General features: G+C 36.2%; 1 protein-coding gene across 1 annotated transcript in view; it reads left to right on the top strand.

Annotated features, from left to right (window-relative positions):
- LOC133752655 (sodium/hydrogen exchanger 2-like) overlaps positions 1-12,255 on the top strand; it is a 71,064-nt gene that overhangs the window by 23,504 nt on the left and 35,305 nt on the right. Inside the window, 2 exon segments of the mRNA XM_062183053.1 lie at positions 1,465-1,682; positions 5,451-5,647. Coding sequence (XP_062039037.1) covers positions 1,465-1,682; positions 5,451-5,647 — 415 coding nt within the window.

A 12,255-nucleotide genomic window follows, 5' to 3' on the forward strand; every position in this document is an offset into this window, starting at 1 on the left:
GATACAATGGCTAAGACACTTAGTAGACATACACATCTCAAAATTAGCACATAAGAAGTGCTAGTTGTAATTATCTATGAATTTGTATATGCATAGTTTAACCTTATCTATAGGTAAAAAATAAGTACAAAGATTAAGTTTATCCTATGGCACTTTGAAGATATTAACTGTCTTAAGTTAGTTTGCTTCTAACTGAATTTCCTTCGTTTAATTGGAGTGGGACAATCCCAGAGAGCTTGCGGTAACTTTAGGAAAAATGGTCTATAAATTATTACTGAAACTGCCGAAGCTAGAGCAGAATTTTTTCAAGGATCATTTTGTGAGTCTGGATTTAACTAGAGCTGAAACTTAATCTACTGCTTTGTTGATCACTGCATCACATATTACTTTGGGTCTTACGTATGGAAATTCTCTGGCAGTTTCCAGGGTAGATTTCCAGAGTAGATTACTTCAAGCTAAAGGTTAGCAACCTATGGATTTATACCCTAGAGGCTTAGAGTTGTTTGTTTAACCTCAGCTGGCCCTGGGCAAAATTGAAGATTAAACAAAGCTAATCCATATTTTTAGTCTCTACACCAGATCCTTAGTTTGATTTTTTTTAACCTTCTGGCTTTTAATGAGTCATTCTGTGGAAGTTTTGCAATTTGAAGGGTTAAATTAGATGTAGAATAAGATATGTCTTCACATGTAGCTTCTGAAATGTGTTGATATATGAATGGCTATCAGTCTTCCCTATATATTCAGTCCGGAATGATTTAAACATAATTTGGCATGGTGAATTGAGTTGACAAGTTGTTTCTTATTTCATGTACAATCTTCTCTCCACCACAGCCTCTTGTTGCCCACTCCAAAGTTATAGGAAAATGTATAAATATCTGACTCCTAAATGAATGTGTAGGCGGGAAATTTGGGGGGGGGGTGCAGAAACTATTTTGGTGAATTTAAAGATGTATTCAACAGCTTTTTAATAAGATCTGGAGAAGATTATTGAGCAGGAGGCTAAAAATTTTGGAAAGAATAGTGAATAGAATAAAACAGTTAAAACTTCCCTGAGTTTTGAAAATTGCTTTGAATAATAACACTCTAGTGTTACAGAGGCTACAAGGATCTCTCATTCTTAGCATCTGCTTCTTCATGATTTGCTGCCAACTATGATTTGAATCTGTGAGTGCAACTCTATTTAAGAAGGACAGATTAAACAATGTTGAAGATAATAAAGCAGACAGGTACTTCTCAACACACAAGACACAGACTTGGTCATTTATTTTTAAAACTAAGCATTTGGTAGACTTGGAAATGCTATTGTACAAATTCTGGAGAAATGGCATGTTTTCATATTCTGGAATAGAGTAGGGCACCTTAAGTAACAGAAATCCTGATTTAGTCTTTAAGAACATTTATGTGATCACTTTTGCTTAGAGTTAAGTACAAGTATTACTCTCATACATTTTTCCCTCTCTTTAGAATTATTACCTGTGCCATGAGCATGAAACGCTATGTGGAAGCTAACATTTCTCAGAAGTCCCACACTACTATCAAGTACTTTATGAAGATGTGGAGCAGTGTTAGTGATACTCTTATATTCATCTTCCTTGGTGTTTCTACCATTGGAAATAACCATGAATGGAATTGGCCTTATATTTGTTTCACTATCATTTTTTGTCTTATTTGGAGAGCATTAGGTATGGTGAATATTATTGTTTATGTAAAAATATACCAACTGAACTTGGGACTGTACTAGAAGCAAGATATTTAAAATTCCAATATTCTGTATTTGCTTTACTTCTGGCAGACTATTGTATATTTCCATTTGTGTATGGAGTTTTTAATAGCAAAGTTAAGAAATGGGTTATGGAACCAGACTACCTGAATTCAAATCCTAACTTTACTATGGCTCTGATAAATTTATCTAATCACTCAAGGCCTTAGTTTCCACAACTATAAAATAGGAGTAGTAATACCACCAACTTGTACTCACCATTGTGAGAATTACCTGAGATGATACAATCAAAAATAGCACAGAGCCTAGCAAATTGTGAATACTCAGTAAATGTTTATTTTTACCGCCTCTGCTGCTGTGGCTTTGGCTGCATCTGTTGCTACTTCTACAATGTTTTCATAATATAATGTCATATAACAAGTGTGCTAATGTCCCTAATACTAAGAATTAATAACCAGAGTTAATATTGCTAGGATGAAAGCTGAGTGATTTCTTTTTTTCCTGAGTGTTTACATCTGCCTTACTCACCCTGATTTACGAAAGAGGAGTAACAGTCACTACTGCCTTCAGCACTGTTGTTCCAACCTCCCATCGAAACACACCCATGTGTGTACCTTAATGCTATCTGCATCAGTGTTATTAAAGGACTGACTGTGTCCTAGGGAATGCTGACTCCAGCAGGAAAATGCATACCATCTGTGTCTTTCCTTCAAATCCTGGCAGAGGCTGAATGACATCTGGTGCCCCCAAGCCACACCTGCTATATGACTTTACTGTTGGCTTCAGATAAATGCTCTTCTTAGTCCAACCTTTACAAAAAACTATCCTATTTGTCCTGAAGTAAAATACATATGTGTGCCTATTTTTTTTGCTATGAAAACAGCTTCATTGCTGGTTAAACTGAGCTGTCTCTTTAATCTTACATTTTATAGTCTGCATAGGAATTCAGTTTATAGTTTTTTATCTTTTCTTGACATTTATATCCCTACTTCTCTCCTCTTCTACAAGTGAACAGAATCATTGTAGAATTTTCTTTAAAGTCTATGAAACTTGCTCTAGAGCTGAGAGGCACATTAGGAAAATTACTTAGGGTTTTAAGGATGAATAATAAGGCAGGCCAGGATATGCTTTATTATCCATTAAAATGTGTTTAGATTGGCCATTAACAGCAAAACCACCAGCTGAATGTCATACAGGTTCATTGAAGGCTATTTCTAGCTTATTCTGAGCCAATTGGAAAAATCTCACTAGGGTTGTAAAATGTTCTTTTTCGTCTAACCATCTTTTAAAACAAAATTGGACAAAAAGATCACTTTTGGCCCATATGCTCTGAAAAAAAGCTGACAGATAAGAAAAAAAATGCCAGGGATAACTGAGGACATTTCCCTATAAAATGTTAACACCTGGCAAGAACAAGCATTCGAGATGAAGGCCAGCATTTCTATGGGTTTGTATATGTGATTTTGTGTGAAAACTCAGGAACAAAATGGATCCTGTTTCCAATACTATTTTATTTCTATAGTAAAATGTATAGATAATCATTGTCTCTGGTAGTAGGAGAGAAGAGGAAGAAATTCCTATCATAAAATAGTCAATCAGATGTCTGTAACTATATAAACCTGTCATTGCACCTTGCCTCAATGCTGTGCTTATATATGCAGGGGAGAGGTAAGCTCACTAGAGGCCATTAGGAGATCATGGCATTCTTTTCTCTTTTGGCATTAGGTATTTTAAAGGACACTTTTTGCAGTTCTGTTAGATTAGCATGTTTCAGTAGTTGGTGCATCAGAATATCCTCATTTATTTTGGTTTGGACATTTACATGGGCTCTATAAAAAGGAAAGCTGAAAAGTCAGGATTCTATCAATATTTGATTAACTGGAGCAACACATCTGAGTTGGCTAAATGTAGTTTGACTGACAGTGTGCTGAGTGACCAAAATGAATATACTGCCACTAGCTTCTAGTTTTGGTTATTTCAACACAGCATAAGGGTGATTGGGAATGGTATGATATACACTTAGACATTTGGTGTAACAACTTAAATGTCTAAAAATAGGGAATCTGTTAAAACAAACTACTTGAAAAACAATAATATAAACATATATGTGGTTTTGGAAAGTTTTGTACCAGAGTGGATGGGTGGGATTATGGGTATTGCATCCTTCCTTTGCATGTTTGTATTTTGCTCTGATAGCTTCCTCTGCTTTTACAGCAATAAAAAAGAGAACTAAAAGGGCTAAAGAGATGAACATAATTTTTGAAAAGAAAAGTTAAAATCTAGAATTTGAGGTGAATTAGACTTTGATTTGATTTAATTGTGCCCACTCCAGTAGCTTGACTATGTTTAAATTTTCTTTTTTTTTAAAAAAAGATTTATTTGAAAGTTAGAGTCACACAGAGAGAGGAGAGGCAGAGAGACAGAGAGAGAGGTCTTCCATTCGCTGGTTCACTCCCCAATTGGCTGCAGTGGCCGCAGCTGTGCAGATCCGAAACCAGGAGCCAGGAGCATCTTCTGGGTCTAGCACACAGGAGCAGGGCCCAAGGACTTGGGCCATCTTCTACTGCTTTCCCAGGCCATAGCAGAGAGCTAGATCAGAAGTGGAGTAGCCAGGATTGGAACCGGTGTCCATATGGGATGCTGGCACTGTAGGTGGTGGCTTTACCTGCTATGCCACGGCACCAGCCCCTTAAATTTTCTGGCACCATGTAAAATATTTAAATTGAATTAAAATATTTTCAAAATAGAAAAGAAACAAAAATACTTATTCATTCGAAGGGACCGCAAGACTACTTACATGGCACCCCAAAGTGCAATATACTTAAAGAGAGTGTGGGATTTCTTTTTCCACCTAAATCAATTTTGGATCAATTGTCTGTTGGACAATTTATTTCAGCTCAAATTGTGTGTAAGTATGCCTATGTTTAGTCCACCTGTTGACAGACCTTAAATTCTCTTGCTGTTCTTGGAGGAAATCATAAACTTATTCACAATCAGATGTTCAAAATATAATGTATAATGAAAGCAGAGAGAAACAGAGTACTATGAAACTCAAGTCCAGCAGTATATAACCCATCACTGGGGTGAGGTCTATGGCACAAAATTGTATCAGTACACGATGGAATACTTCCATCACAGTTGAGATTGCAGACAAGTATGGGTAACCAAAAGCTTTAGCTGAACTTTAAGTCGAGAACCCTTGGCCTTGGGTGGCAAGAGAAAACAGACTTTTCTTTGAAGCCTTGGACAATCCAGAAGTCTTGCTCATTAAAGATTTAAACCAGCATAGGTCACAGTACGTATCTTTTAGTTCACTGATTTGAGTCAACTCAGTAACATGAGACTGAAGAGAAATGTTACATTTTGCTTTTGGAGATTGCTTTTGTAGAATATCCCAGAAAATTCTCATGGGCCTGGGCCTAAGTAAGGGAATTGTACTGCTTTCATTCAAAACAAAACAAAACAAAGCTAAACAAAACAAACAAAAGAATGATCAAAAGCAAAAATCAAAACACAACCAAAATAAAACACAACTATTTAAAGAAAATACTCTGAAAGTAAGTTTATGAAATAAAGCTTTTAATGGTTTACTTAGTTTAGACTTAAACTATTCATCACAAATCCTTCAAATTTCAACCTAATTTAGCACTAATTTATTACAACATATTTGTAACACTTTTCTTTCTGATGATTAATTACTCAATTTTTCTCTTCTTACTGGAAAATTTAGGAGTTCTTGTGCTGACTTTCTTCGTGAACAAGTGTCATGTGAATACAGTCACCAGAAAGGACCAGTTTATTATCGCCTACGGGGGCCTCAGGGGAGCAATCTGTTTTTCCCTTGTTTTTCTGCTCCCAGAATTCTCCAGAAAAAAGCTCTTCATTGCAGCAACTACGGTTGTTATCCTCTTTACCGTTTTTGTACAGGTAAACAAATCATTAAAATGGTACAATTTGAAATTTACACTTGTACATTAGCAAATGGACCAATATTCTTTTAAGATCTTGAAATTAGGTAGTTTAGATTTAAGAGAGACACTTACAGTATGTGAAATAGCTTCTACTATAATTCAACCTGGACATTGAGATAGGATTTATTTCTAAAACAATAGAGGAATGGGAGGATGTGTCATTTAATCAAGTGGTTGATACCAATTGTTTTACATCAAAAACTGCATTTTAGCTACTTACAAATGTAAATCTGGGCTGAGGACAGAAGGGAATATAAAGAAAATCATAGGATTTTAATTCTAAGTTACTTTTTATCTTGGATTATCCCTTTAGCTTGTACACATTACTACCTTTCTCAAATTACCTATTCCCCACACTTTACTTCTTTGAAACTAGTCAAAAGAACCTTGGGCCAGCTCTGCGGCTCACTTGGTTAATCCTCTGCCTGCAGCGCCGGCACCCCGAGTTCTAGTCCTGGTTGGGGCGTCAGTTCTGGTTCTGTCCCGGTTGCTCCTCTTCCAGTCTAGCTCTCTGCTGTGGCCCTGGAGGGCAGTGGAGGATGGCCCAAGTCCTTGGGCCCTGCACCCACATGGGAGACCAGGAGGAAGCACCTGGCTCCTGGCTTTGGATCGGTGCAGTGCACCGGCCATAGCCGCCATTTGAGTGGTGAATCAACGGAAGGAAGACTTTTCTCTTTGTCTGTCCGCTGTAAAAAAAAAAAAAAAAAAAAAAGAACCTTGGGAAAAATGTCTATGAGCATGTTCAGTAACTGAGATAGTTTTTGATATTTTGACTAAAACTTTTAACTAGAATAATGGTAGCAGATATGTGTGGCACGTCTGTGTGTGTTTAAGATAAAACAGCAGATATTGGTTTGGCAGACTTTCGTTTAAACAAAATAATTATTTCTCTAAAATGAATGAGATGATTTCTTAGATATTTATTTATACATATATTTATTTATTTTTCATTTTCTGTTTATTTTGTAAATGACTAAGATTTGATATTTATTTTCTTCTCATTTTAAAATTAATGAATTATATAAAACCAGCTTAAAATCATTTTTAAAAATCTAAGTATTAACGCACCTTCACTTTAATGTATATGTCAGTAGGAAAATATTATTTAAGAATGCAGTCATTTTAAAGAATTAACTTTACAATTTTCACATCTTTTAAAATTCTTAATGTTTCTGATAATTTATGAATAGTATTTGCATTCTCACTTAATTTTACAATTCTTCCGTGTATTCAAATACATCTTACTCTCAGATACCTCATTATTTACAGCTTACACTTCCTCTGTTGTTTCGAATAATGCTGATATTTTAGATTTTGATTAGAGCATTTTGATGAGGACTGGGTATTTTAGATAGGTGGGGCAGGGTGGTTGGATGTCAGCAAAGGCAGATTGTGTTATAGAGAACCTCTTATGTCATTTTAACACCACCTAGTGGTTAAAATATTTGCAGAAATTTTCATTTTGTTTAAGGCTGAAGAACTATTAGAAAAAAAAAAGTTCAATGATATATTCTACTTACTTATTGGAGCTTGATGAATTGTCATGATGTATTTAGAGCAGATGAGTACCTGGTCCATCAGTAGAACATGTGTGTTGAATTTTTGTCTGTGATATAGTGGAGAACATTCTGTAATCATTCAGTCATTCTTCTCCCTTATTTCTTCTTGATGGGAAAAGGGGACTGGAGTTGAAATCAGAAGACTGGGGTTCAAATCACAGTGAAGATTCTGTTCTTGTTCTAATCTTGCCCATGTCCTCAATTACTCAGTAATATTATTTGTAGAAAGAACATACAGGACCTTTCATGATTGTTTTGTTACATAGCTTGCATAATAATATAAAATCTAAAGGATTCTGAATTTATATTATTATTATTAGCTTGATGATGACTACAATCAAGAGACTTTTCTTCACATGGTGTCCCTAGTTGTCACTTCCACTGTTCAACCAAAATTGTTCCTACCAAAGTCACCACTGATCCTAAGTGTCCAGTCAGGATAGAGCATACTTTGCAGAATGATTCTCCTCTATTAGATCTCAGAATTTGGTCCTGAACATTCTATTTTCTTTACATTATTTTTACTATGTGATATATTTATTCCAATAGCTTCAAATGCACTATAAATTCTGTTGATTCATAAATGTCAGTTGTAACACTTTTTGTGTGTATGTGGAATTGTTATATATGCAATCGTGTCATCTGCAAATAGTTAATTTTGCTTCCTCCTTTCCAATTCTTATGCTTTTATTTCTTTTTATTGCCTCATTGCTCTAAAACTTCCAATACTATATTAAATAGAAGTGGCATGAGTGGGTATCCTTGCTTTGTTCTGATCTTACAGGAAATGTTTTTGGTTTTTCAACATTAAGTATGATGTTAGCTGTGGGCTTGTCATTTATAGCCTTTATTGTGCTGAAGTATATTTCTATTTTGTTTCTTTTGTTGAGTTTTTATCATGATGGATATTGAATTTTGTTAAATTCTATTTGCATCTATTTGATATCTGTATGATTTTTATCATTAATTCTGTTAAAGTGGTATATCGTATTGATTTGCAAATGTTGAACTTTGTTTCCAGAGGTAAGTTACACTTGATTATGGTGTTTGATTCTTTTAATATGTTGTTGAATTCAGTTTGCTAGTATTTTCTTTTTTTTTAACTTTTATTTAATGAATATAAATTTCCAAAGTACAGCTTATGGGTTACAATGGCTTCCCCCCTCCCATAACTTCCCTCCTACCCGCAACCCTCCCCCCTCCGGCTCCCTTTCCCCTTCCATTCACATAAAGATTCATTTTCAATTCTCTTTATATACAGAAGATCAGTTTAGTACATATTAGGTAAAGATTTCAACAGTTTGCCCATATAGCAACACAAAGTGAAAAAACTACCATTGGAGTACTAATTATAGCATTAAATAACAATGTACAGCACATTCAAGACAGAGATACTACATAATAGTTTTTTTTAAAAAAAATAATTAATTTTCTATGCCATTTCCATTTTAACACCAGGTTGTTTTTTTCATTTCCAATTCTCTTTATATACAGAAGATCAATTCAGTATATAATTAGTGAAGACCTCATCAGTTTGTACCCACACAGAAACACAAAGTATAAAAATACTGTTTCAGTACTAGTTATAGCATTACTTCACATTGGACAACACATTAAGGACAGATCCCACATGGGACGTAAGTACACAGTGACTCCTGTTGCTGACTTAACAATTTGACACTCCTGTTCATGGCGTCAGTAATCTCCCTAGGCTCTAGTCATGAGTTGCCATGGCTATGGAAGCCGTTAGAGTTTGCTGACTTTAATCTTATTCCGATAGGGTCATAGTCAAAGTGGAAGTTCTCTCCTCCCTTCGGAGAAAGGTACCTCCTTCTTTGATGGCCCCATTCTTTCCACTGGGATCTCACTAACAGAGATCTTTCAGTTAGGTCTTTTTTTTTCCATGATATCTTGGCTTTCCATGCCTACAATACTCTCATGGGCTCTTCAGCCAGATCCGAATGCCTTGAGGGTTGATTCTGAGGCCAGAGTGTTGCTTAGGACATCTGCCATTCTACGAGTCTGCTGTGTATCCCGCTTCCCATGCTGGATCTTTCTCTCCCTTTTTGATTCTATCAGTTAGTATTAGCAGACACTTGTCTTGTTTGTGTGATCCCTTTGACTCTTAGACCTATCAGAGCCATCAATTGTGAGCTGAAATTGATCACTTGGACTAGTGCGATGGCATTGGTACATGCCACCTTGATGGGATTGTGTTGGAATCCCCTGGCACATTTCTAACTCCACCATTTGCGGCAAGTCAGATTGAGCATCTTCCAAATTGTACATCTCCTCCCTCTCTTTTTCCACTATTAAATTTAACAGGGATCACTTTTCAGTTAAAATTTAAACACCTAAGAATAATTGTGTGTTTATTACAGAGTTCAACCACTAGTACTAGAACAACAACAACAACAACAACTACTAAAAAGGATAAAGTATTACATTGTACATCTAAAGTCAGGACAGGAGCTGATCAGTTCATTGTTGCTTATAGTGTCCATTTCACTTAACAGGTTTCCCCTTTGGTGCTCAGTTAGTTGTCACCGATAAGGGAAAACAAATGATATTTTTCTCTTTGGGACTGGCTTAATTCACTCAGCATGATGTTTTCCAGATTGCTCCATCTTGTTGCAAATGACCGGGTTTCGTTGTTTCTTACTGCTGTATAGTATTCTATGGAGTACATGTCCCATAATTTCTTTATCCAGTCTACTGTTGATGGGCATTTGGGTTGGTTCCAGGTCTTAGCTATTGTGAATTGAGCTGCAATAAACATTAATGTGCAGATGGCTTTTTTATTTGCCAAATTAATTTCCTTTGGGTAAATTCCAAGGAGTGGGATGGCTGGGTTGTATGGTAGGGTTAAGTTCAGGTTTCTGAGGAATCTCCAGACAGGCTTCCATAGTGGCTTAACCAGTTTGCATTCCCACCAACAGTGGGTTAGTGTCCCTTTTTCCCCACATCCTCTCCAGCATCTATTGTTGGTAGATTTCTGAATGTGAGCCATTCTCACCGGGGTGAGGTGAAACCTCATTGTGGTTTTGATTTGCATTTCTCTGATTGCTAGTGATCTTGAACATTTTTTCATGTGTCTGTTGGCCATTTGGATTTCCTCTTTTGAAAAATGTCTATTGAGGTCCTTGGCCCATCTCTTAAGTGGGTTGTTTGTTTTGTTGTTGTGGATTTTCTTGATTTCTTTGTGGATTCTGGTTATCAATCCTTTATCTGTAGTATAGTTTGCAAATATTTTTTCCCATTCTGTTGGTTGCCTCTTCACTTTCCTGACTGTTTCTTTTGAAGTACAGAAACTTCTCAATTTGATGCAATCCCAAATGTTAATTTTGGTTTTGACTGCCTGTGCTGCTGGAGTATTTTCCAAGAAGTCTTTGCCTGTGCCTATATCTTGCAGGGTTTCTCCAATGCTCTCTAATAATTTGATGGTTTCGGATCGTAGATTTAAGTCTTTAATCCATGTTGAGTGAATTTTTGTGTAAGGTGATAGGTATGGGTCTTGCTTCAAGCTTCTGCACGTGGAAATCCAATTTTCCCAGCACCATTTATTGAATAGACTGTCCTTATTCCAGGGATTAGATTTGGATCTTTGGTCAAATATAAGTTGGCTGTAGATATTTGGATTGATTTCTGGTGTTTCTATTCTGTTCCATTGGTCTATCCATATGTTTCTGTACCAGTACCATGCTGTTTTGATTAGAATTGCCCTGTAGTATGCCCTGAAATCTGGTATTGTGATGCCTCCGGCTTTGTTTTTGTTGTACAAGATTTCTTTGGCTGTTCGAGGTCTCCTGTATCTCCATATGAATTTCAGCATCATTTTTTCCAGTTCTGAGAAGAATATCTTTGGTATTTTTATTGGTATTGCATTGAATTTGTAAATTGCTTTTGGGAGAATGTACATTTTGATGATATTGATTCTTCCAATCCATGAGCATGGAAGATTTCTCCATTTTTTGGTATCCTCTTCTATTTCTTTCTTTAAGGTTTTGTAGTTTTCATCGTAGAGATCTTTAACGTCCTTGGTTAAGTTTATTCCAAGGTATTTGATTGTTTTTGTAGCTATTGAGAATGGGATTGAACTTAGAAGTTCTTTCTCAGCCGTGGCATTGCCTGTGTATACAAAGGCTGTTGATTTTTGTGCATGGATTTTATATCCTGCTACTTTGCCAAACTCTTCTATCAGTTCCAATAGTCTTAGTAGAGTTCTTTGGATCCCCTAAGAATCATATCATCTGCAAAGAGGGATAATTTGAGTTCTTCCTTCCCGATTTGTATCCCTTTAATTTCTTTTTATTGCCTAATAGCTCTGGCTAAAACTTCCAGAACTATATTGAATAGCAGTGGTGAGAGTGGGCATCCCTGTCTGGTACCAGATCTCAGCGGAAATGCTTCCAACTTTTCCCCATTCAATAGGATGTTGGCCGTGGGTTTTTCATATATTGCTTTGATTGTATTGAGGAATGTTCCTTCCATACCCAGTTTGCTTAGAGTTTTCATCATGAAAGGGTGTTGTATTTTATCAAATGCTTTCTCTGCATCTATTGAGAGAATCATATGGTTTTTCTTCTGCAGTCTGTTAATGTAGTGTATTACGTTGATTGTTTTGCGAATGTTGAACCATCCCTGCATACCAGGGATGAATCCCACTTGGTCTGGGTGGATGATCTTTCTGATGTGTTGTTGCATTCTATTGGCCAGAATTTTATTGAGTATTTTTGCATCTATGTTCATCAGGGATATTGGTCTGTAATTCTCTTTCAATGTTGCATCTCTTTCTGGCTTAGGAATTAAGGTGATGGTGGCTTCATAGAAAGAATTTGGGAGGATTCCCTCTTTTTCGATTGCTCTGAATAGTTTGAGAAGAATTGGAGTTAGTTCTTCTCTAAATGTCTGGTAGAACTCAGCAGTGAATCCATCTGGCCCTGGGCTTTTCTTTGTTGGGAGGGCCTTTATTACTGTTTTAATTTCTGTGTCAGTTATGGGTCTG

This window comes from Lepus europaeus, chromosome X (genome assembly GCF_033115175.1).
Source record: "Lepus europaeus isolate LE1 chromosome X, mLepTim1.pri, whole genome shotgun sequence".
NCBI classification, from domain to species: Eukaryota; Metazoa; Chordata; class Mammalia; order Lagomorpha; family Leporidae; genus Lepus; species Lepus europaeus.